The sequence below is a fragment of the Melanostigma gelatinosum genome (genome assembly GCF_949748355.1).
Source record: "Melanostigma gelatinosum genome assembly, chromosome: 18".
Lineage (NCBI taxonomy): Eukaryota > Metazoa > Chordata > Actinopteri > Perciformes > Zoarcidae > Melanostigma > Melanostigma gelatinosum.
In genome coordinates, this window is record NC_136651.1 from 4,448,380 (window position 1) to 4,476,201 (window position 27,822).

Sequence of the window (27,822 nt, forward strand, 5' to 3'; positions counted from 1 at the left end):
AATTATAAATATGATTAATTTCTCTGTTGAATACCGCTCTGCAGCAGAATGCATGTTGTGATTTTTAAGTATGAAGAAAAATATTGTCTCAGAAATGTTGCCGTAAGTCACTTCAATGAGCACACAGACGGCGATATTTGACAAAGCACAGCACCCACACAGAGCCACTTGTCAATGACCTCAGAGACCCTTCATTTCATCAGTCATATGCATTCATAGTGCAGGACTATTGCTATTGTTCCTTTCCGGGGATTTGTGCTCTTCTTTCAGAGTGTGAACTGAATAGCCAGGGACCATAATGTAATGCATATTAAAGCCATTTTCATGTGGAGCCACTTATTATGGCAGCGATTGTATGAAACACTCGTCGAATTTTACACTGTGTCATATTGAGGAATTAAACATAGTGTTAGCAAACTGCTGTGCTTGTGCTAACCCATGAAAATGGTTTCTCTGGATTATAATTATCAGTGGGTATACGGCTGGCGGGAAGTCGGCAGGGTGGGAAGCCAACAGGCAGTGTGAGCCACATGGGTACAGTGCGTGGGCAGACAGTGACTGTAAAGAGCTGCACAAGGCACTAAAAAACAATTATTCCCCTAATGTTGGGGTCATCTTGAGGTGATCACAATAAGCATTGTTTGATGTTCGAATTCTGTTGTGAAAGGTTCGACCCGTGGAATTAGTATTCCATTTTGTATTACTGACAAAAAGTTGTGTTATAGATTCAGTAGGATTGCAGGGACACCTGTAGAATTAAGTGTCAAGCTGTGCACTTATATTATTCAGCCAAAGAATTACTGATTCACTGGTCGACTGAAAATTAAATCTCGAGTGAAATAGAGTATGTTTTGTTCATTAATTCTTTGTTAATTGCTGATTATTACATCAGTGTTGTTGTGTTTTTTGTATGCTATTACAGGCTACATGCTTTATACTAGATGATACACTGCAACGACATCTCACCATGCTCATCATTGTTTACCTGCTGCATTTTAAACAGCAACATGCTCAAATGGAGCCAAAACATGCTAATGCTATACAAATACATATGTGCAAAAATATGCAAACCAGCATGATATGGTAGAATAAAGTGGCTGCCCTGCAGGTGTCTTGACATTCGATTTGGAAACCACATGCTGGCTTAGCAATTCTGTCGACGCTTTGTGGATACAGCGGTGACGTGAAAACGTGAGTGGTTAATGAGTCGTAACAAGAGTACCAACTTACAACCACGCCGGTGTGTTGAAAGAGCAAAGTGACATGTTGCAGGATACGTAAACTGACAACTTGTTTCTCTGGTGGAGTCTGGGGGTCCTAACGTCACCTGCTCTAAACACCTCACCGGATTTAGAAGTTGGCGTTTGCTTCCTCGGGCAGAACAAAGCACCATAAGGACTGGTTCTAAATTGCGCCGTAGACAGACTGCAAATGATATTGTTAGAATGATGTAAAATGTCCAATAATTCTTACATATATGGTTATGGCGACTATGGTGAGAAGCAGACAGAGTTAATAGTTTAGGAGGAGAAACAATGGCGGCGACACACAGCTTTGGATGGTGAGCACCTGGAGGAATAATGAGGCTATTTATTCCCTCAAACGGGAACAGGGAGCGAGTTCAGGTGGAGACTGTGTGAAGCTGTGTGGAGAGTTTCTCTACGCTGTGACCTTCCTGCAAGGTAGCAGCCTTTATTGACTCTACACCAGTTTCAAATCAGCCTCTTATGCACATCGTGGCTGTGCATGTATATTAGCTTGTGCATATTTAGGCTCTGTTCATTTATGCATGTGCATCTGATAACATACTCCTGGCAGGAATACGGTGGAATTGCAAAACGCTATTCATAAGGAACTGAAAAGCATTGAAAGTAGCTTGCTAGTCTGAGGCAGTTTTATAAGATTGCTATGAATATAAATCTCATGTATACCTTTTTAATTACGCTTTTGCTTCAGCCCCTTTTTCACTCTGTGCTTCGATTTATGCTTCTCTTCCCTCCTAACAGCCGATTGGATTTTCTTCCTCCTACCTCACCACTGTTTCTCCCCTTCTCTTACTCCAGCGTGCGCCGGCTTCATTGCGAACAAATCCTTGTTGCTTATCTATTTCCAGTGACCTCACCAATTTTCTGCACGCATCACCTCTCCCACTTTATTTTCTACCAGTCCTCTCTGTCAAACTCCCTCAGTGTATTAATGAATAATGCATTTTCACAAATTGTATCGGCTGGACATTGGCAAGCTGTGCAGCCGCCTTTGAATGAGGCAGAAGGATCAACAAGACGGGAGTAATAAATCTCCCAGAGAACAATCGATCAGCACTCCGTCGCCCTCTCTTCACTAACCTGCGAGTGGTGTGAGCGTCACTGACCCTTGACCTGGCTGCTGTCTGTGGTACTGCTGCCAAGCTGAGAGGAGACGGCAACACATGATCGGGGGTGTTTGGCAGATTTTCACAGATAAACCATTGACGGGGTCAAGGCATGTCTAGCCAATTGTTTTAGTTGCTGCTGCCTACAATGGATGCCTCTGAAGGGATATGGAAGTAAAAGTGGAGGAGAGGGGAGAGTTTGGGAATGGTCCACATGAGTAGAATCTAATTTATTTAGTTTGTCATTTATATCATTTAGTTGATTCAAACCCGTGGCCCTTACCATGAATTGTGCATCACTTGCACCTGCTATTAGCTCCATCTCAAGGTCTGATTCACAGAAGATATTACGCTCATGACAGTACAATGCAAACACAGCCAGCAAGTTTTGCAGCTGAGTGCAATTAGCCATTTTTTCTTTGCCTGCAATTGCAATTATCCATGTGGCAAAGTATAAATGTTGCACGGAGTAGGCAGCAAAGAGGAAAAGAGGAATTATATTTTCAGACCGCAAGCTACAGGTCCCAACCGACAAGTGCTGAGGCCTTCCTCAAAACTTTAGGTTAGGAATTTAAAGAGAGAAACCGTACCGAGGATTTAATATTCCAGTCTGTCGGTATGAATGTCTCCCTGAAGAATTGCACTGCAACTGCATCCTTGTGAATTGGAATAGTTTTTGCAATGAGGCTCATTTGCGTAAAAAGGGGCCTGTTACCTACTTTAAATATGTGCAGATAGCAGAGAGCACTGATACTCTATTTGCTTAACGGGTGCATTTCACCCCTTGCGGGTGCTTTGAGGATTACTTGGGTTGGTTTTGTCTTATTTGTGCAGCAAAAGTCGCATAATCATTTCATGAATTCGCCCCTAAGTGTCCACAAACAGAATAATTGAAAAAAAAAGATACACAAAGAAAGGCAAAATGGGCCATCATCCTCGCAGGAATTGCGATGTTCTTTGATTTGTGCTCTCTTTTGTAGATAAGGTCCTCTTTAGATTCTCCACTGTGCGACAAGAAATACAAGCCTCAGGATGCTGCATTGTGGTGGATACATGTGTGTAAGAATGTATTCATGCTGGTCCCTGGGAGAGAAAAAGATAAACTGAAAAATGGTTGCAACGGTTCACTCTGTTCAATGTGGTGGTGTATGACCTTAAAGGAGCTGTATTTAACGTTCAAAACATGAATACAGCACCAAACAATGGAGCTCTTATACTATGGGCAACCATCGAATTTAAAGACCTCATCCACATTGTCAAAATCACCCGAGTATTGAGAAGAAGAAACGAAGAAGAAGAAAGAAGAAATTCAGACGTGACATAGAAAACATTTTAGATAACACTAAGCTATGATTTGTTGTAGTCCAACACAACAAACTCGGACAAGATATTTCAGAAGGAGGCTACTGCTATGTTCCTCTCCTAATGTCAACAATCAGAGCCCGTCAGTCGCAAAAATAAGCAATTTTAGTAAGCGGCTGCTCTCTCTCACTCAATACTGGAACAATTTCTGAAACTGTTGTCCCGTTAAATCAATCGGACACAAAAACATGGAAAAATTAGGGTCTGAAAAATACCAAAGTTACTCTTTAAGAGCCCTTCGTGAGAGAGAATGTGGTTGTGCACCATGCAGTGTGGTCAAAGTCAACAACATTGACACTGGTGGCTTAAAAACGTTCTAACAACGGCAGTAACATGCTAACCCAAAGGAGTAGGTTTCCAGATGGCATCCACACAGAGAGCTTTATTTCCTGTCAGCGAATAAACGCTCTCTAAAGCTATCAGTGCCATTAAGCGTGTGTCCTCCTGTGGGCGTATGTTCTCTCCATACAGAGGTTAAATGGGCTCCCATGCTGCGCGTGGCTCCTCTGCGTCTCTAAGCTCTGAACAGTTCTACAGGCTTGGAGTTAATTGCCACAGACATTGATCTGAGATACACGGGTCCTTGCACAGACAAAGATACTTTGGATAGGAGAGCGATGAAGGAAAGTAAAGGGCAAAAAGAAAGACAACAGACATTGTCAGCAATTTCCCAGTCCACCTACAGGTGTACCACGTGTAGTTGTGTCTACACTTTACTTTAACATTTTTCAGACTGACACTATGCAGGGTTTTTTCTCCCCCCCCCCAATCTTTTCAGGTTTGATGTGAAGTGGCCCTCACTCGCTCAGAACTGCAACAGACAGCCAAGCCTGTCAAACGGCCATCTCTAAATTATAGTCATCCCCCTGCTTGACTCCTATCTGCAACCCTCGCTTCCGCATAACACACACACAAAACACGCACGTCTTATTCTTTGTGGCTAACTTCCCAGTAATCACATGCGCGTACACTACTCAGGTCGGGCTAAGAGCTCAATTATAGCTCTTGTGCGTGCCCTACTCGTTTAAGAGGTGATCTGTATGCTAAGTGGCTCACGCTGCAATTTCTGCAGAATTCTGGGCAATTTTAGTGACAGGCAGGAGAAAAGACTGTCGAGGAAAACAAGGGTTCGCTTTTCTATCTCCTCACAGTCTCAAGTGTATCTTTAATGAGGCAATCAGCCGAGGAATGTAAGATCACAATGAGGCACTCGTCAGATAGAGGACAACTCCCAGGCACAGCAGTCAAGACACATGGATGTTATTTCATTGCTCCCCTTCTCGTACTGCTGGGGACCACCACAGAAATATGATGATCCGACACGCTCTGAGCAACCGCTCTGAAAGGAGAACCACTAAATACTTGACGTGAAAATTACTCGTCTTTTTGTAGTGCTGCAATGTAATAATAGAGAGATAATGCCAGTCGTTTGGGCTTGTGGGCGATCTCTTCTCCGAAACGAAATTCATATGCTAATGACTACCAAGAACCAGAACTAAGTTGATTGGTGAAGTACGCTTTCATGATTGGACACAACAGGAATTTGGCTCTGGCTGTCAGTGCCTCTCCATGTGCAAAACACAGCGACATTTCAATCATAGAGACTCCAACAAACACACAGCGATGCAGTATAAAGAGCAAACACAAGCCAAACATGTACTGTGAATACACGCTTCTGGACTCATTGGAAACTCGATGCAAGTATGAGTGCAAAAGGGGTCGAAATGAATAATTATGTGTAATCAACAATACGATGCTGTTGTGTACAGTATGCAGCTCTAGGCTCAGAACAATGGCTTGCTGCTGCACAGCGCGTTGGATGTTATGTAGAGGGTAGATGGCACTGCGCAGCTATCGGGCAGATATTGTTTTGAGACACCATGCGGCTGAGTTATCTGTTCATTACTGCAAAGACGCGTGGAAAGAAATTGTTTCTGTGCCCGATCGCTTTTGGTGCACGCTGATCTGAATTCGAGGGCTGCAACAGAAACGCAAGCTGATCCGCTCACCCCGGCGTCATAATCACAGGATGAGCGTGGGAGGAAAGTCCACACACGAAGCTGTTAGAGCCTTCAAATATGGCATTAAATAAATTCCTGTGTTGTTTACTCGCTCTCCCTCTCTCTTTGTACACTAGTTGTGCAGTTGGATACAAGCCTGTCTTTTTCTGGAAGCCAAATCTGATCTGAAACAAAATACTACAGTCTGACATTACAGCATCTGGTTGCATCTCTTGCTATAGGAAATGACAAACTGCCAAACAAGGACACGATCCACAACATTTCTGTCCACTTTTAGTCCCCACCGCCTCAGGATGAAGTTGTTTTAATTAGGCTTATTTTCAGTTCACATCTTCTACAGCTGAATGAATGTATTAGTTTTTGTTTTGGATTAAAATAATCCATGAGGGCTACACATGTCCTATTTTCCGTGAGGGATGTTCCAGGCCAATTTTCACCAGAATTCAACGAGAATTTTTGTAGGCGACAGTGATCAGGATCAGAAAACCTGGCATCAGGGTGGAGAATAAACCCAAGCCAGGGTTAAGGGCCTCTGCAAAACATGTTTGCTGACTCAGTCCTGGGGGGTATAGGTCGGTGCCAATGATCTTTTCCTCAGTGCGGACCATATGTTGGAGCTCTTTTCCTGTTTTGTGGCCAAACCAAAGCACACAACCAACAAACACCCAAGCTACAGTTGGTGTGTACAATTGAAGTAACAGCTCCCGTTGCAATTTCCTCAGCTGGCACAGGTAGAGCAGCCTCTGCTGGGTCTTTTTTATGACGCTTGGTGTAAACCCGAACATTCCAATATAGGCCGCGGTGTTGAGTGGTGAGGGAGGTTGTATGGGCAGCGGAGTCTCAAAAGAGCCTGGGTGTCCCCAGAGGCACAGTCATTTGTGTAGAGGAAAAAGAGAAGTGAACCGCAAACACACACACACACGCGCGCGCACACACACACACACACACACACACACACACACACACACACACACACACACACACACACACACACACACACACACACACACACACACACACACACACACACACACACACACACACACACACACACACACACACACACAGGCGGAATGCCAGAACAGAAAAACGTTCTCTGTTGCTTTCAGCAAGTTGCTGATTGAACGGCCTGCACACAAGTGAATCACCTGTATCCAAGCTGTTCTCTATCCCTAAAGAAATGAATGTGCTGTAATTTGTAGATATCCCACAAAATCAATTTGTATGTAATGCACGTAATCATGAACCAGGAAGTATTAAGATCGCAATAAAACCACTCAGGGCAGGCGGGATTGGAGGTGGATGGGTCAAACAAAAACCTGTCTTTCACCGATGGAGATTGCTGTTCGTGTGTGAAACAAGAAGTCAACATTCTTCTTTTTGTCACGTAACTGCCGTACTTAAGTAACGCCACTTCCGTAGTTACTTTAAGCCAAACACAGTCTACAAAGCAGTTTTGTTGCCTAAACCTAACCAAGTTGTTTTCGGTGAAGACGGAAGTTTACTTTGAAAAGACTGTATGCATGTAACGAGCGGGATTTGACACGTGTCGCCTGACTTTTGTAGGAAAACGCACAAAGAATGAGTACGTTTTTCGAGGAGGATGCTTTGCTGTATTTGATTTGAGTGAGTGAATTCACTGACAGAGTTCCATGACAAGAAACAAGCTCCATGCATACAGTAAGTTTCCACTGAAGACTCTGCAGGATACGTGCAGTGCCATAATGACTGCTTCATTAACCAATGTTTTTGCCTGGTAGACGAACTGCAGGGGATACAGCAGGGGGGGCTGTGATGTGCTTTATGTGGGCCAACACTAGTTTTTCAAAGAACTTTGGGACTACAGATGTGAAGGAAACATGGCTGTAGACATTGCTCCTGTCATGCAAGCCTTACAGGGAGCACTGTGGTTATGGAGCATTTGAAAGAAGAGAGAAGCTCACACAAAGTGAGTGATCTGCTTAAAATCGGTGTGAAGATGGCAGCCAGTTGGTCACCACAGGGCCTTCAGGCAGAAGTGAGAGACGCCATCTGGGCCTGGGGCTTCTGCTGGTCTTTGACTCTGAAAGAGTCGCAAGACATCCTCCTCACTGATGCGGCGTGCAGGTTGGACTGGCGGGAGTGGTGAGTGATGGGAAGTCGTTTGGAATTGAGGGCTGTGTTGGGAGTGAGTTGGGGCCGGAAATAATTTCTTTTGTGGCTTTTCACCGTTCTTCTTTTGTCCCTGCTCTAGTTCCTTTTCCACTGCTGTGGACCTCATTCCATCCTGATGGCCCGATTCGTTTCTAATGCTGTATCGAGGGAACACATGTTCCGTCCATCTGCACCTCGCAGTGTTGCAGTACCAGTAATCCCAATAAGATCATTGGCTCATGGCTCCTACTATTTTTACGACAGGCTTTCTGGATTTGTTTTTTTGTAAATTGGGATTAGATGAGTTGTGAGAAGCACAACAGTAAGCATCCTGTTTCTGTTCCCCGTGAGATACTTGCTACACTGTCTTTATTTGTGTCCCTTATGACTGAGGTTTGCTCAAAATTCCCCAGAATAACGAGTAGCGAGTTCGGTGTTCTTGCTCAATACTGGTTATCTGGTTAGCCAAGCGTTGCATTCACATACAAGCTTGAGGCAGGATGCAAACACCGGCCAGAATTCAGGAAGAAAACTCCTTTGGTGAGTAAAATGGTTACCGTTGATGAAAAGAGCTTGAAGGTGAGGGCAACAGATTCTCTGTACCACCGGGGCATCGATACACCAACCTTCGCTGATATAAAAGCAGATTGTCTCCCCTAATTTTCCTGATACAACGGCTCTGAATAGGTGGTCCACTCCTCCGGGGAGACAACCAGGCAGATATAATGTAATGTCCTGGATGGACTCACCTTGACAGGTTTATGTGACTCAAAGTGCAACAGAGAGTGAGCCGCGTTCTTGCTGGTTCTGTCGAAGAGTAACAATTTCTTTATCTTATTGCCCAGAGAGCAAAGATCCATCAAGCGCACAGTGAAAGCCCAACGGTCGGAGCTTAAGCAGCGCTAGTGTGTTTTCCCTGTTGCTTCAGAGGACGGCTGCTTCTCAAACTGTGCCATCTGCAAAAATCCCTGTGTGTGACGAATATAGTGTCAGCATGATAACAAGGGATCAGCAGTTTTCCGCCCTAAAAGTACAGTGTCTGTGTTTTCAAAAACAAAAAAGAGAATCTTGACTTTACCTCTAAGTTCAGGGTTTTCTCCGTTAGATTATCCACATAACTATTGTACTTGTGTGTCGATTGAATAAAAAAAAAATGTTCACGGGAAAATGACTGCAGTATGACAAAGATGGCATTTTGCTGCCGTTATATAACGTCATACACCCGACAGTGTGAGCTGAAACGACAACCGAACTAACAACCAAACTTTTTGATGAATAGCCTCCCGATCACTTTGGAAACATTTCTTCTGAATGTCAATCCCCCGACGACAGGTTTCACCAGAAGAAAAGGACAAAATGTCACAGGGAATTGGTTGCGACAACTCTCGACTGATATTCCATAATTCTACGGCACACAGTGACGGCTTCGGGTTTCTGTTGTAATATGTTGTTTACACAAGTGTACCGCAAGTATGAATTATAGCTGCAGTTAATGGACTCACAGCGAGGAGAGGGGACATGATTATGACAATAAACAATTTGTCTATCCTCTTTGTGATGGATTTAAGTGCTGCTTTCAACACCAAAACAGACCGACGTATGTTATTGTAATAGGCCATTTGGAAAACTAGGTTAGTCTCTTTGGGAGAGCATTAAACTGCTTCAGGACCTACATTACAGGTGGACACGTCTCCATCAGCCTGCGAGACCAGGTGTCTAATAGATTTGACGGCAGCAATGGAATTGCCTTGACCCACTTTTATGCTCTTTATACACGGTCGTTGGGGAGGGATGATTCAGCAATATGTTAGTGTTTACAGTTTACACAGCATGGTGAATTATATCTGAGCCATATGAGGATACTAATTACATTTGCAGTCTGCATGCCCGACATACACTTTATCCAAATAACTGCAGATCCATGATGTCCCTCAATTTAAAAAAGAAAAGATAAAAAAGGTACCATATCAAAGACTCTTTGCTTAACGTCCATGCAAGCGATCCACCGCATGTGAGACCAAATCATTATATGACTCACTATAAAACTATACCTTCATGAAACAGCAGCTTTAAGCGGTCTTAAATCAAATATTACTGCGGCTACTCTTGACACCCCGCGTGAAATCTTCAGGCATCCCAACTAACTAACACCTAAGCTGCCAAACCGCCAAAGGAAGGGATAAAAACAGACAAAAGGGATGCTGAATTGAGTTTATATCATTTGCATGTGGTCCCAAATGTGCTAGAAATTTGTAAAAGTGTGATTGTGTCATCCTGCATGCACAAACTAATACATGCAGTGAAGGAGAGAACTTAGAAAAAAAACACATGATGTATGATTTTGTTAACTCTCGACTGCTCTTATTCTTAATTTTCTCCCAGCCGCTCTTCTTCGGACGTCTTTTATTGCCACTATCGTCACACTGTTAGAAGTTCATTACATGAGGAAAATAATCTGAAATGAAATCCAGAATCCAGCTGCATATTAAGACAATGAGATGGGTAAAGATCTTCAGAGGTGGCGGGTGGCATTAGTGAGCAATATTTGTCTGGCGGAGGTAATTGCAATGCATTTCTTTCTGTAGGCTGCAGGCAAGCATGGATCCATTTCTCATTTTTGCCCGGAGGGTAATCGATGATGGTGACGAGACAACAGCGCACCTTGAATGAGCAAGGGTACTCTGAAAGGTTCAAAGTAGCCTGCTGGCTCATTGAAATTCAGTCTGCTAAGTCCAGAGCTTTCCATATTCACACCATCTTCCTACAGCGTACCACAGGGAGATCACGCTGGCATTCTAACCACGTCTTTTATTATGGGTGCACTCTGTGATGGCCTCGTGGCAGCAAAGAGACCTAGATGTCCATTAATTCACATAACCTCTGCAAGCGCTATACAGTACATGCAAGCATTCCTGTATTATATGTCCTATAGCAAGGACACAGAGTGGTGAAGGTGGCGAATAACCCAGAACTGTGCAGGCCCACCTAATATCATACAATTACAGACGCAATCGCAAATGTTTTCTGCTGACCTGCTGTTCTGGTCCTGCAGCCCAATGTATTTACATATCGTCAATTATGAATCACTTTACGCTCACTTCTGATGGACAAGCGCCGGAAATAGATTAATGTCGACGTTCTGATGATTTCATTTCAACGAACTCATGTTTCAAGTGTAAAATATAAGTCGAATCTTTATAACAAACTCATAAAACAGCAGCTACAGATAACTACAGCTGTACCGCCCTTTGCCTTCAGGTGGCACAAATGTTACATTTGCAGCTGTTCGTGTTTTCCTTACACGCATGTGGCGCAGATTAGTCCGTGTGCGTGCGTGTGTGTGTGAGTGTGAGTGAGTGCATCGCCATCTAAAAAGCATATAATGAAGATCGGCGAAACGAAACACATTCTTGGTTTGATTGGAATGAAGGGGATGAACATCCATCATTCATTTACACGACATGGACAGTCCAGTACCCGGAGGAAACGGTGTTAATCATTGATGATGATGATAGATGACGGGAAGGAATAGAAATATTGTCTATATTTACATTTAATTCAATATATTTCATTTTATATATTTATGCGATTTAATCTCAATTCTTGCATGCAATGTATGTGTACTTTTGCCAATAAAACCCCTGCATTTTAGTTCGACATACAAACGTAATATGCCACTGCCTGGCCGTGCACCCCGATGGACGTGTGCTTTAATCGAGAGTGCTGATGGGAGAGCATCTCCGCTGTGGTATGGCACGCACGTCCACAACCTTGACCATGACAAGCTCATGTTTTTTTACAGAAATAGACTTCTTCAAGCTCCACCCGCCTGAGCTTATGCACACTGCGATGCAAGGTTTTTAAAGACACACACAGACATGGTGATATCTCATTAACGCTGCTGCTCAACCCACATTTCCTCAGGAAACTACATTTCTGCAAATGCTTAGCGCTTTTGGGACCGGAGTTTTTTTTTTGTAAGCGGACCAGATTTTCCGATCACTAATGCACTCATACGATGATGGAAGCAGCTTACGATCCCAGTATTTTCCCCATGGATGCTGATTTGGCAATGAACTGTCTTGTTTAATGACGATGTTTTGTAGGCTAAGTTGTTTTCACATCAACTTTGTGTGATGTGATGAATCCCCGGTGGGCACCTGGCCAGCTTGCCAGTGTTGTCACCGTCACAATGTCACTGTTTCCGGCATGAATCACAGTGCAGTCACTGTGTGTACGACGTGTTAGGTGGGAGAGCGGTAGCCCTGGAGGTTCTGGGATCGGGACTAAAAGAGTACCCAAGTACACGTCAGGCTAAATCTATCTCGTGATGTAGAACGAAGCTCTCTAACCTTCTCCTTTCAAGATTCTCGCTGGTTTGCTTTTCCCAGTCCAGCTTATATTTGTAGACTGAAGGTAAGTGTGGTGACTCAACTGACTGAGTGTTAAACACAAAAGAACATAAACGCATTGAGGAAGTTTGCGTATGGATAATGGTTAAGATTCTGCAGCCATAGCGACCCAGAGAGATGTTGATTGTGTGATTATATGTTCCCACAGGTCACGCTCCTCAGCTGCAGTTGTTTCTAATTAAATCACACTTGTTGTCAACCGCATATGAGCTTCATTGGCAGTCAATTTTCATACTTAACACCTGATGTGAGAGAAACATGGTTTTAGACTCCGTCTCATCATTCTGCCGCTTCTTGAACAAATATCAGTCCAATTAAAAAGGAGCTGCAAAGGCCAGTCTACGATGGAAAGTACTGGTTGTCTATTTCTACACGGTATGAGTTGTTTTTTTTTACGAAACATGTTGGAGTATGAATGTTAATAGATAAAACACAAATACAACATCTCATGTGAAGGTCGAAGCAGATAACTTTGAGCCACTAGAATGGACATGATGCCGCCCAAGACGAGAAATATTTGAGTCTATTTAATGAGAAGTGGTGTGAAGAAGAGGCATTTGGCTTTGGAAAAGTTGATAATTTCACACTCGAATTCATTTCTGCGTTGGCATTCTTTTCCTGTCAAATTTGAGAGGAGGCATGGACTAATGTGTCATGCTGCCAGCAAGAAATAAAAGGATTTGGACAAGCACACTCTGAAAAATGCAAATTATAAGCAGAAGGCAACTGTTGAAACGCTGTGAGGTTTGCAAAAAAAAGAAATGATACTGTTGTGTTTGTCATGTGAAAATTAAAAAAAAAAAAGATTGTAATTGAATCGCTGGTCCTTTGGCTTGTGTTGTGATATTGTGATGCTGAACAGACTCCTCTCATGAAGTGCACTTTACACACACATTTTGATTTGCTGCAATAATGTTTGTCGACCTCACTGAAATGGTTTTCCAACCAAAGTTGATAACACCGTGTAAAAATCTGCTTCCCAGGGTTTGCTCTGCCCTGGCAGGTCACATTACACAGACTAGATATGAGTCATACATTGCCAAACACACGCACAGACACAGTCTCACAGCTGAGACACTTACCGAGCCAGTGTTCACCAGTGATCTTGCCGAATCCCTCGCGATAGGACTCCCATGCTCTGAAGAAGTTGACCGAGCCGTCCTCCCTGCGCTGGATCACCTACGCAGCCGAGACAGCAAGACAAGAGGTCAGGGGTCAGGTGAGATTCATCTCACACAGAGAGTGTCTCATCCTCCTCCGTGAGGAGCCATACGAAGTCCCACTGTTAGTCGCTGAGCTCATCTCAAACTGAACTAAATGAACTTGCTCTTTCACAAATGAATAATGCAAATGTTCTTCCCTCTAAAAAGGCAATTTGTCGGAAGCTAATAAAAGGAATCCATTAAATCTTTGACTGACTTTGAATCAAAAATCTGCATGGATTTTGCATCCTGAATTGAAGTCCCAGGAAAGAGATGGTATTCATAAAACAATAATCCTTAATATAAGGAGAGGGACAGTTATCTTATTCTTCTGTGCTGTGAATCTGGAAATTCTATGAAGCAATGGTGTTTTTCTTTTTCATTTATAAAGCAACCCTTTCAGTACGAAAAACAAAGGATACAGTAGCATATATTTAGCATATATTTAGCTATTTAACTCTAGTGTGTGTGTGTGCGGACACACGTGTGAGGTGACGGTGCAGCATCTGTAACACCCAATGAAATTGTCTATGCATTAAAAGTGCTGACATTCGAAGTGCCAGGTTGAGGATGAAGGGACATTGGAAATCTGCTCCTGAAGAGGAAATGCACGCAGATGGGAAATAGCCCAGGACTTGCAGTTGGAAGGCTGTGTTAATGTTGAAATGACAACGGAAACTCCCTGAGACAGTTTATGTTCAGCGTGACTAACCCCGTAACATACCATAAGGTACCAGATGGCACCAACAGACATATTTGCTTTCAAGATCAGCGCAGGCGAAGAACTACATCCTGCAGAGCAATGGCAAGAATCTTCATCGTCGTCGTTTTCCTCCTCGTATTTGTCTTCATTGTGATCATCTTAATCATCATCATCAGTTATCAACACCATCTAGGGATTGTAGGGATTCTCCTCCTTATCCTTAAAGAAGCTAACTATCTCATGTCCCCATTCAGAGCTCTCGGAATATCTCCAACATCATTTCCACAATAATTCCAAAGATTGATTTCCTCCCTTATTCCAGAGATAGGATCATCTTCCAACCGAACTTCTGTCGTCACATTCAAGATCCTTCCTCTCATCGGTCCGGCAATCCTGTTCAGGAACCTCAACTCTCCAGCATTACCACGGTAGAGGTTTCCAAAGATATGAATGTGGACCATAGCTAGACACATTTTTGAGGCCAATATAGATATCGATATGGGACGTTCAAAAAATATACGGTATATTGGCTGATATTATCCTTTTAAAATAAACATAAGCAAACAATTCACATTTATATTTATATATATCGTTAATTGTGTCTTCTCCGCATGCTTTTACTGTTACGCTATGACATTTGTACACATCAATATGAGTAATACTGTAGTCCTGTGTTACTCATTTACAAATGATTTTTTATCAGATTTGATCAGATTTTACACTGCAGCACAGTGATGTATTTTGTTTTCCTGTATCCATCTACTGGAGAGGTATATTATTGCTGATGATTCCAACATTAATATATGGTTTACAGTGTAAATACTGTAAATAATGTCATCAAACGTTCACACAGAGGGCTGGAGGGTAGAGTTCATTTTCACATTCCAAGTGCTAACAGTACAGAACAGCTTAATGCACAGATGGAGAGGTTTCAGCTCAATAAGTGTTGTCTACTCATATTGTAAGATATGTGTCAGAGTGTTATCTTAACACATGGCATCAAGTGTGTCACAGGATATGACAGCTATCTTTATAATAACAAACATGTTTATGCTGTGTTAAAATATGTAGAGTTATACATATATAGTGTTTGACTCAATTAAATCTGCATGGTGATAATAAACGATGTGTTTGACTCGCGGGGACCAATAACTCGTTAATAAGGCTGTTAGTGCAATGATTAGACAAATCAAGAGACCTTGGGGAAGAGGCTGTGGCATTTTACCGTGCAAACAATGCACCGTCATCATGTCACTGATACGTCAGCAGAGCACTGAAGGACCGCGGGGGAGCCGGCCCCTGTTGTGTTTTCTACCGATTCCCTGCTGGTGAGATTTATGTCAAGCTCTCTGGTAAAGGCACTGCAGTAAAACACCAATGTCTCCAATGCAGAGGCCAAGTGCCAGTTGAGGAAACTACAACATTCATGTTACTAAAGTCTCCTTGAAATGATGACCCCCCCCAGCCTTCTTATCTTACTCCCTTCTTCCTCGTACCCCTTTGCCCCTACATTCAAATGAGCTGAAATAGAGACGACTTCAAATTGATAATGCTGTTTAAAATGAGGACGAGGTTTTCCTTTTCATCCATCCCTAATTGTTTTTTTCTCTCTCCCCTGGCACTGACTGTAAAAGCAGCAGTTTATGGAGGCATGCGAATTGCCACCTCAACTCAATAAATCACACGGAAATCTTTTCTTTCAACAAATGTACACCAAAGAAAGCCAAACAGACGTGCCAGACTACAGTCTGCCTTCTATTTAAATCCTCTGTGGCCTTTCAGAACAATTTATCGCTCACATTATCACAGCAAGCCAGTCTGGATGCATACGTGGAGTAGAGCCACCGACAAATACGTCCGCTAGGCTGGAGACGGAGCGAAGAGAGACAATCCCTGATGTTCAATTTAGAGTTGGTGTTTTGGTAGCTGTGACGTTTACAGTCAGCAGTTGTTGAAGATGGCTTTCGTGCCTCAGCTGAGGTCTCTTCCTGCCGTTGCCCTGATAGAAAAGCTGAGACGACCGACGGTATCTGCAGCTATGAATCATTGGGACAGTGAGGAATTGACCAGTGGTCACATGAAGCAGGTTGAGCTCTTGTCTTTCTGGCCCTGCCTCCTTCCATGTGTAGCATCCTTGTAAGACTGGAGAGCCCCTCTGAGGTTTAATTGCATTGTTGACCCTGAAGGCCAGTATCTGTATGTGTGTGTGTTGCCTGGAGACATGGAGCTCACAGAGACCTCCAATCCTTTTCTTTCACATGTGTCAACAGGGAAAGGCTGTGGTCAAAATGTCAGGGTGGAGGGAAACATCGGATTTGAGGAGTGGGTGACAATGCTGTTGGAAAGACAATGTGTGTGAAACATACATGTCTGTACATTGTTTGCGTGTAGGTGCGTCCATGTACAGCAGCCAGCCTCATGTTATAGTGATGCTGCGATGTGCACATATGTCTGCATGTGTTGTATGGCGAGCCAAAAATGTCACATTCAACTGTTTGTGTATTTCAAAAGCTGCTCAGTAAATGTGTGTGCAGCGCATGCACCGTTGCTTTTTATTTTGTGTGTGTGTGTGTCTCCGTAATTGTATTCATTGTTGGATAAGATTGTGGGTGTTAATATTAATGTTGAAGTTTCTGGGCACCATGAAAAACTTTTGTTGCTTCTGGCCTGTTTTATTACTGATAACATGCGAGTGAAGAACACGCAGAAATATGCAGCCAAGAGGCAGATAAGCAGACAGTACAATGTCTCTGGCGCTTACATTATGGTTGGCTCATAAAGTACTTGCTCCCAACGCTGGTCAACACAGCTGCAGAGAGGAAAGGGCAAGGAGGAATTTAAAAGACTGTTAGCGCCACAAAACATCAGCTTTTCAATTTCACCTTTAAAGAAACAAAAGTCGGCGGACCATTTCAGAGTGTGTATAAATGTGCACGAGTGCATTTGTACAGTTGCACATGGTCGTACTGTGGCTCAAATGCTTGTGTGTTATAGAGCCTCGGTTGTTCGTTAAGTAAATTATGGTCCCATTTAAAGACGGCAAAGTAGGGCGTGGCTACCTTGTGATTGACAGGTCGCTTCCCCCTGCGTTGTCCGATCTGTCCTTGTTTTTGTCTTACAACTGAAACCCTTTCACAGTGTGTTTTCAGTTGATGACAGTTAATTGTAACATTTTCGATGTTGGGTTGTACACAACCCTCTCGTGTAACTTCTGGCCGCAGGAAACCAAGTAGACAGTTTCTGGAGTTCCAACAAGTGCAATGGACATCTGCTCTCGGGCGGCTTGCGTTACATCAATTACAGGAGTTTCATTTGCCCAGTTACATTTTCATTCATATCATATTAATAATTTAAGCTCATAAATGTAATAGTTTGGAACCGGGCGCTTCAGTATTTGGAGCAGGTAGCTCATACCAGAAGGCACGTAAGATAAAGCAATACCACTGCTGTCATTTCAACGTGTCAGATTCATCGACATATCAGTGCATACACTGTAAGTACTAATAGTAAAGGACTCGGACACAATCTGAACAAACATGCAGCATTTGCTGCTTCATAGAGGTCATTTTCATTGCGTTTTTACTGTATTGCATTGGTGTGTGTGTGTGTGTGTGTACCATCTGCACGGTAAAAATAAAGGATGATTCTGGGACAGTTATACTTTCAGCTTCCTCTCATCTTTTAGCTCTGGCAGTCCCCATCAGTCTTTTTCCACACTGCAGTGTTTTCACGTTATCTCTTTTTCTTGCAGCTCTTTGCAGCTCGAAGGTAATTAATTCTTTATACATGCTGTTCTACATGCCCCACAAAACCTAAACAACCCATTTATTGGAGGAAACTCCCCCAGAATTACCTCCATCATCTCACAATATGGTGAGGAGCGTTGTTTACAAGTTCGTAAAGAAATCAATCTCAAAGAAGTCGCTGGAAAACCAGTAAAAATACACTATAGTCTTGGCATTTTCCAATTCATTAACATTTATGAATATCCACACATTATACGGGGTAAACACTTGTTTTAGTTTCCTGACGATGTTCCATTGAAGCAGCAATTATCTCTAGTCATAGAAATAAATCAAACTTTTAATGACTTATTATCCTCAAATTTCCCTCATTTAAGAATCTGTTAGCTGTCTTTCTCCCCACCAGCCTTGTTTTATTTGAATCGACGCGCATGTATACAGCACAAAGGCAGACAGGCCATACAGATGAAGGGAAGTACCTTTGAGGGGGAGAATGGCTGCTGTAACATGTTTTGTCAGAGCGTCTGTGTCAGCAAGTCGGCATTAACAAAGTATTGACAGCTGAAAGTCGCATGCACTCTTCCTCCCAAGTCAAGAAAACAAAGAAGTTTGAGTTATAGGTCAACTATTTAAACCCACAAACAGCTACGTCAAGTCAAACGGCCAAGCAGTGTTAACAAGAAAATCTCTCATCCATAACCATCTCACCAAGCACCTGCTAAAGGGCTGTTGCATTGGCATGATCACATTAAGCTCTCTGTAATCGCTGCAGTAGATGAAGGCTACTTAACAAGGTGCTTTAAGCTCTTCAGCAGGCTTTCTGTCACCTACCAGGAGCCCGCAGCATGCACAGACGGACACCCTGACTGACAGACTAGAACACAGGGAAGAATCAACACGAGCCCTCTGAAGCTGATTGGGGGAGATTTACAATCTGGCATGTGACCGGGTGGAAAATAGGAAACGTGCCAATAGCTTGTTAGCTCCTGGCATGTACACACTGTGAGCACACTATGTTTATATGTTTGGTGCTTTGGCAGCAGATGTCACTTGGTACCGCTGCTCTACACTGACTAACTGAAGATAATGTGTAACGTCTCCAGAGAGTGATTAATGCATCAGCAATTACAGTACAGAGAAAAATGGCAAAAAAAACAGAAATACAGGGGAAAAAAAACAAAACGGTTGTGTTGAGGCGAATAGAATCAGCGGCAAAAGCTGCCTCCCTTCATAGATTTAAGATGGATCAAAAGTGACGGAGGAATTGCAAACAATTTGATTACATTGTTAAGGATATTGACGATATGGTTATAAATTCAACACTGTCTGACGAAAGCACTCATAAATCCACAGCAGTCTGCAGAATTGCTGTCTTCAAAGGGGACTGCAAACATCTGTTGGTGAATGTTTTATAATCCTATCAGAAAGACAGATGTGTTCTGAACACAGCAGCAGCAAATGGGAACAGGAGGAACACAGTCATCCACAGAAAGGCTTTTCTCCCACTCCCTCTCACATGTGTAGGCCTGAGCACCATTTCTGCATTTACATGTACTTACTGCAGGTAAAAAGATTACTCCTGGCTTCCAGCGGTAACCTGATTCTTCAAACACCACATACACAAGAAACTAGGTTTTCCTTATTGGGTTAAAGGATTAAGAGAAGCCAGATTAACACAGGTAGATTTCTGCTCAGGCTTTTCTTTAATCTGCCTGCATGACAAAGACCAAGTGCAGGGAGAGACTTAGTATCAGTGGTAGGAACGTGGCAGGACAAAAACAAGGGTCACACCATCATATGATGGGCGTAATAGTATCCAAAAATCACTCAAAACTCCAACTGAAAACAAAAAACAACAACTTCACTCTACATAACTGATTGCAGGTCATTCTTAAAAATGTTTTAGACTGAGATTATGTATTTAAATGCTGACGGTAGCATGCTCACATTAAAAATAGGCATGTGGTTATTTCATTTTGACTATTCATTTATTGAATTACCAGAAAACATGCTGTGTTGTGACATCGTCATCGAGTTTTGAAATGCAATGAGGGATAGAATATTCTGGCCATATCGTCCAGTCCTTGTCTCACAGTGTTTGTTTTTTTGCATGTGAATACAGTGACTCAGACTGCTTTAACTTTTCAGGGAAAATCATTATAATAATGAATAAAAAGTGCAAAAATATATACAGTAGGTTCAACAGCAACGACATAACTGGGATTCCATTCGCCATCCATTACTGAGAGAAAATATATGAATCAGTCAATGTTGCCGAACGTTTCCTCATATAACCTCTGGTCAACAGCACTAATATCCTGAAACACATGTCTGACACTACCTGTGAGAAGGTTACTGGTAGACAGCTGCATACTTCCCCTCAGCACCACCCGCATGCCAGCTAATGAGCACACAAGTACATGCTTGTCCAGGAAAGTAAATTAAAACGTCAGGTCACATCTGAATAAACTCGCAGTCCGCTCAGTGCACTCAATCTGAACATGATGAAAACAATTATGTTCGCAACAAACGTCAGATTGTACTCTGAAGTTTTCAATTTCCCTGCCTTACAAAACATTTACAGATAAGACACAACTGCAAAAAAACATCCATCCTGGATTTTTCTGTTTTTTCCAAACCAATAAACTAACAGATGAAATATTGAAGAGCTTGTGAGCCAGATAGAGACACTGAAAAGCCTATTCCGTACACTCTGAGAGGCTCAAAGGCACTCCGAGCCTCTATGGGGGCGATACAACATGCACACAGTCGTACATTCAATCTAAAACTTTTACTTTTCAGTTCTGAGCTGAATTGTATATTTGAGAGTGATTGCAGTACTTCTGATAAAAGCACCATTTGATAATGCAGCCCCATACTGCACTCCGATGTATCTACTCTCATTCATTATTAATGCCGTGGTCATTTTTAGTCCCTTCCTTTTAACAAATTAAATAGTAATAATAGAAGACATTACCCGAAGCCGCGAGGCTGTGTTTAAATGCATTTGGAATCCCCCTCTGCCGAAACAGGTAGACCACATGCCCAAAGGATTACTTTATCTGAGTGAGGGGCTAGTGTGTCTACATATTTTAGTATATGTGTGTGTGTGTGTGTGAAAGCATGGGTCTGTACGCACATATGACCACACATTTACTGTACGTAGAGATGGCATATGTACGCTTCTTTGATTGTATAAATGTCTCTTTGGTATGGTCCAAAATACTCTTTCCTGCATGTGTGTGTGTGTGTGTGTGTGTGTGTGTGTGTTTTTGTATTTGTGTTTTGAGGAGCTTGGGGCCTCGTAATGACAGGTTTTTTATTTTACGTCCTATCTGCCATCATCCCTCCTATCTTTGTGCTCAAACAGTCTCCAGGGCCTGAGTTACGGCGGTGGTGAAATACTGACCAATTTCCTCTGATAACCATCCACATCAACCTGTACTATCATCTCCTCTCTTCCTATTAGTTCTTAGTGGACACTAAAGGACACAGTTTTCTAGTGACTTAGACTCTATTAAAATGAAAAGAACCCCCTCACCCTGTCTCGCAAAATGAACACGACATAAACGGTATGTACTGTATCTATACTGTATGTACGGTATGGGTGCATTCAGGTCTATATGTCCCCGCCTCAACCGAATGATTTCCATCACTGGTTGAGATAAAATGTATTCCCCCCTCATCGGGATTAATGCTACTTTACCAATAGAAACAAGTAAATCAAAAATGGATTTCGTGCTTGTGAGATTATACACCACGTCGAGCACACGTTATGAACGTCTCCAATCAAAATGACCCGTCCACATGAAAGCAGAAGAAGAAAGTCATCAAAGAAGAAAGTAGGTTTGTACTGTAGCTTATTTATTGCTATGTTGACAGTACATTGTGCTATTGCGATGTTATTTTTTTATTACATATTGAAGTATATAAAGTGTTTTGGCACGTCTGGCAGAGTGGTGCTATCCATGGTCCTGAAAAGGGGATTTAATTCTAGCATCTTTTATCAGCATTTTACCTTTTGTTTTGTTGTGTGTGTTTGCATTCCCGATGTCTACATTTGAGTAAAAGACATGGCAAGAGAGTGAACATATTGCACTACTTGACAAAAGTGGATTAAAATATTCCTTTGGTTTGGTTTGGATTAAGGTCATGTTTGCCTTGATTGGTAATTGATACCTGCCCTGCGGCTCTACTTGGTTTTGCCCAAATCTGAATGTCTGGCTGACAAAATGACTGTTAACTCAAACTCATGTTTCCATGTTTTAGTTCATGCTACAGTATTTATCTTCTCTGTGTTGATATAACTGCCAGCTCCATAAAGTGAAGACTATGCACACCTGGCTCTGGGTTTGAAGTAGCAACAGCTATCAAAAGACAGCAAAGAAGCAGCCGTTGCGTCCCGTTGTTTATCTTTGTATCGGTTATTCACGTTCAAAAAGGAGAAAAAAATAGACACGCACGTATATGTGATCTATGAGTCACTACGCCCGAGTCAGTGTCTCTCTGAAACAACCTGACAGCTTAGGCTTTGTTATTCAGTGTGTCGTTTTATACCTAAATCGCCTGGTTTTAAAAGCTAGTTTCTCATTTATAAAGTTAGAAATATTTGTGGGTGGCCGGGTTGCTTTGGACAGTCTGATTGTGCATCATGCAGAGTATTACGGAAAAATAATTTCTTTGATTACAAAAAAAAGCTGTTGGCTTTTGAAATAGCTGAAGGCCTGTGATGGATTTGTTTGGACATTTTTTTCTTCGAACTAAAGAAAACCTTGTTGGGCATCATGAGTATACTCCACAAACACTGCATGTGTACCCACGCATTAACAAACCCATACATGCAAAAACAAGTCTTTGGTGTGCTCTGGTGAATTTGTATACTGAGAGACGTAGAGATACTTAAGACACAGGCGTTATCCCAGAGGCTCCCTACGGCTACCTTTTCACTGCAAATACAAGAGAACAGAAAGATGTAGTTGAAGGCCCCATCGGAATGAATGCATTTCAGAGAAATAAAATAAATTGCTGTTCCCTTATTGCGTATTATTTATTTTTATCCGTATCTCTTCCTTTCTCTCTCTCTCTCAACATCCGATTCCGATGTTTTCATCGGGCCCTCTCGTCTTTGTCTCCTCTGCATCTTCTCCTCGCCGTCTTCATCGAAGTAACCTTCTCATCTCTCAGACTTTCTGCAAAGGTGCTGCGTTACGGCAAACGCATGCTAATGAGGCGGCGGCATACGGCTGATCCCTTATTTAAGCTCAACCGTCAGACAGACAGTAAGACAACTCAACTCACCATGCATATGTCTCCCTACCTGCCCCTGTTGGCTCACGCCGCGCCGATCTCTTTCTTAATGAGGCGCAAGCGTGATCACAATCTGCTCAACGCGCACGGCACGATCGGTAACTGCAACGTTATCGCTTCAATCTCAGCTGCTCCATCAATCCTTTTTTTCATGACAGAACATGCAAAGAGCCGTTACTTAACACTTTCTCACTGAGCACTGTGCAAAAAGGGAGCGAAGCTGAAAGCACAGTCACACTCACAAGCTATGTATGTATAGATGCACATAGTTTCACACAGGCACGCGCGCAAACACACACACGAGCATTTACCTGCCGACAGTCTGGTATGTAACTCTCTTCCATCGTGCTGTGCTAAGCACTCTGTCAAACTGACAGCATTGTTTTATTTGATGATAGGCGGGGGCGACCTTGCCCATCTCGCACAGTTAGTCACCGATTTCCAAGCGCGCACACACAAACACACGCAACTCACTGTCATGACTTTGAGTTTGACACGTGCTGTATGTGTTTGTAGAGTGGGATGAGAATATATTTAGCTTTTCTACGCTTCTTCTAAGTATCAGTTATTACACTGGACATTTATTTTTGCGGAAGCAGGTAGCACCGGTGTTAACAGCTAAGAACAGCAGAAAGAACAGACAAACACGTGTATCTATTTGCAGCCAGAGATTGCTAGTGAAGCTGTTCAGAGGAAATTATCCATATTGAAACTATGGAGAGAGTTTTTACACCTCGATAACATTTTCACACACGAAGCACGTTTAAAACATCTGTGAAAGTGATGTCAACAAGACCGCATCACACCCACAAGCTGGAAGAAGATAGCAGATTGGACCGTTATTACTAAATGCAGTATGTATGACTGAATACTTTTGAACAGGCTGCACAGACAGCCCCTGCGTGCCTTCATAAATGCATCGGAACCAGTAAAAAGAAAACAAAAAGGGAGTTGTGATGGATTCATGTCGCTGAAACTGTTAAAGAGTTACAAGGCCTTAGTTCTCCATTAAGAACTGCTCTTCTTTCCCAGAGGACTGCTGCAGTTTACTTCACAACAAAGGGAAATAAATGTCTCTAACCAGTACGATGGTATGTGTGTGTGTGTGCGCGTGCACACGGTAAAATACATCTAAACCACACTTCCAAATATAACTTCAAACAGCTCAGTGTCTCAGTGTCAATGTTTGTTCACCTCGCTGTCTGTCATTCCCAGAAGACACGGCGCTTCCAGTGTACAGTCTCTCTTAAACAGCTCTGTTTACTTTAGCAAGGCCAGACAACTGACAGCTGTTTGATCAAGGAAAGAAAAAAACACACTTAAAGAAACTCGAAGTATATGTTTCCGTGTCAACATTTAAGAATCCCAAATCCTGTCAAAATATTATGACGCAAAGACGAGAATGCAAGATGTACAATACCAAAACATAAACAGACATGCACCAGCTCCAATGGATTTTATTTATTTTTTTTGTACACAATGACAACTGTGGTTGAACATTCAAAATGGAAGCTGTCATGACATGAGCCGGCTGAACACGTCTCAGCCACAGCGCATACGTTTCTGCCATCAATTGTCACGGTAACAGCGAACACTAAAATCTCGCCCCTTGTGATTATGGCACCATTTACTGCTAAACACAAAATGATTCATCGGATGCACTTTGGTTCTTCTGCCGCGTCTCTCAGAACCCTGTTTCATTGGCCTTCTTTGTCTCGCTCCTCTTTATTCATTTTCCCTTTCAGCAGGCAACCTGATGACATCCTCACTTAGATGTAACTAATTAGCATTCTGTTTTCTAAATGGGAAAAAAACTCAACATGAAAAATGAATGGACTGCTTTCAAAGTGAAACCTAAGATCTCCTCGCTGTTCTGTGATCAAACTTTGATGAGACCTTTTCAGATTGATGCACGAGACTCCTAAGGCAGTGCAAGTGTAATTACAGCAGGTGTCCAGTATATGATGTCTTGTGCCGCATGACTGCGATTCGAATGGAACCGGTGTTGCAGTTAGACAGATTCATGCTCAGTGAATCATTTTTATGTTATAAAAGCAGACATAGTGAATAGGCCTCCATTTTAATGTTGATTATAACCCCTAAGTGAATGTTTTTTAAATATATTTTAGGTACATATACAGCTTATGAGCCTGTGTATAACTGTAACGCATGTTTCCCTCTGACTCACCGTCCAGCCTCCTCCGTCTGTGGTCATGTCGCAGTAGACCTGGAAGCCTGCAGGGTAGTGAACAGGAAACACTGAGTAGATGCCGTCCTCTCTCTGACCACTGGCGTACAGATCACCGCAGTCACGGGGACGCGAGCCTAGGGAGAGGTGAAAGTCGCGGGGACATGAAATAAATTAGATCCAATATGGCTCGCAAAGGGAACGAGTGCTTGGAGCGGTAAAGTGTAATCAGTAATAAAGAGGAAATGAGGAACACATGAGATCACACTCGTCACACTTTGTCCTCTGTCTACAGCCATAGAGAGGCACACCAGTATACTGTTAACATGGAGGAGCGGATCTGAGCGATGACGCACAGAAAACGAGACGGGGAGAGTGACGAGAGCTTATTAGAAACAGACAGAAAAAGAGAGTTGAGGAAAAGTTATTGCAGAGAAGAAGAGGCGGCGTCAGGAATCTTGTAAGCTACAGCAGAGCAGAACAGCTGCACCCTTGTCTGTGACTGAGAAACCAGTTTTACACAACTGGGATACAAAATCTATTCCCCAGGAGGGACAATGTCATAGATTATGCATGTCAGCCTCCGCAGGGTCAAACTCCTAAAACAGCAGGAGAGTTCTTGAAAAGGGCGTAGCAGATTGTATTTTAAGCATCACTACACGATGTGGAATGTTTGGTCTCCCAGAAGCGTTTTCATTTCTCCATGTTAAGCCTCGACTACTGCGCTCCGACTTTCATCATCATCATCACACATAAACGGTAACATTTCCCGGTTCTTCTTTTCATGACAGAAAACCGAAGCTGCCTGGGTTCCATGGGACATTGAAAAAAAAGACTGTCATCATTATTTAAGAATTTGGTCGTCTGTAACAAGAGCTTTCAAAGTGTCTTGAGTTTAATGATGCATTACAGCGGAGACTTTCCAGGTCCACTTTAACTTCACAACTTGGTGCGCACACAATTTACCATGAGTGAAAAATGATTTGGTTTTCTCTTGTGTGCCAATTTGCAGGATTCACATTGCATCATTTTCTATTCCGGTGACAACATGGAACCAAGCTATCAAACTGGCATGATGTGTGACCATTCGTCCTGTTGCCTGTTGGAACCATTGTGGACTTTGAGGCTGCCCACTGACACGTTGAATGCGGACCTTGTTACATTCGGTTCACCGAAGTACAACGAGCAACGTGCAGATGAAATAAATCGAGAGATCGTTATTGAAAGTTACGTGGCATAAAAAGCGAGAACGTCCACTGAAGGCAGGCGGATGGGGTGTGTTGTGTCAAACAAACACAGGACTTTTCCCCCAGGAGACCCAAGTTTGTGTCCCGTGTGAAACGTAAAGTGTCACATAGGCCACTGTGGCTCAGTGGTAAGCGGTGTCGTCCTCCAATCAGAGGATCGGCGGTTCGATCCTCAGCTCCATGTCACTTAACCAATCATTTCACAAATGCATTGTTTTTCTGCAAGTGTGATACGAGGCTGATATGAAACATATTTATGAAGCGTATTTTTGGTTGAGAAATGTTGACATTCAACCCATCGTGTGGTTTGTCAAAAAAAAAAGAAGCATTCTGGCAAACGGGTCTCCTGTCAGACTAGGAGAGTATCTACCCTGAATCTCATCTGTTTGGTGACAAAATCCTCAGTTGCATAAACCCTTCAAAGTAAATCACCCTGACATCACAGGCAATGCACAGCAGGAACTGAACTCATTGAAATGCACCCCGTACTCGCATCTCCAGCTGACACTGCTCATCTGTGGCAGCCACTATAGTTCTTTCCATCCATGCACATGTCCTGCGTCTGACCTTTTTATATATGATTTGTCTTTCTCTCTTGTGTTTTGAAATGCCCACCACTCATAAAACTGAATAATTAATGTGGCAGCAACAGCAACAATAACAGAAATGGGCTTTCACTTGAGCAACAGCACAGCGAAGTCAGGCAGTGCATGAACTGAAAAGTAGGACTCCGACAGTGGTTTCGTCAAACTCAGAAAACCCCGCTCCCGTGTGAGCTGAGAGGGGCTTCACTGATGTCAGGTTTGGATTCATATAACTTTGAAAATCGAATGTGCTCTTATGGGAATCCAATGCAAACAGTACAGAGATGAATACTTCAAATATCCACAGGCACAGTGGGACAGACAGGCAGCCAAAGATGTGTGTGGATGTGCATACATATGTATACATATGTGTTGGGAGTGGAAACCGGCATATAACTACATTTCAAGCGGGATGTGGTGGACTTAAAATGTGTACAACATAAGTTTGCATTATTTGTACATGTTTAACACACTCTATACACATATATTGTATGTATTGTATGTAAGAGTGCTTTCAAAGAATCCTGAGCCTTGAGCAGAGAATAAGTG

General features: G+C 42.7%; 1 protein-coding gene across 1 annotated transcript in view; it reads right to left on the reverse strand.

The window, feature by feature from the left end:
* Positions 1-27,822, reverse strand: part of fibcd1b (fibrinogen C domain containing 1b) — a gene marked incomplete at both ends in the record, with an annotated part of 82,458 nt that overhangs the window by 14,331 nt on the left and 40,305 nt on the right. Inside the window, 2 exons of the mRNA XM_079290185.1 lie at positions 13,382-13,478; positions 25,443-25,579. Coding sequence (XP_079146311.1) covers positions 13,382-13,478; positions 25,443-25,579 — 234 coding nt within the window. The remainder of the gene's footprint in view (positions 1-13,381; positions 13,479-25,442; positions 25,580-27,822) is intronic.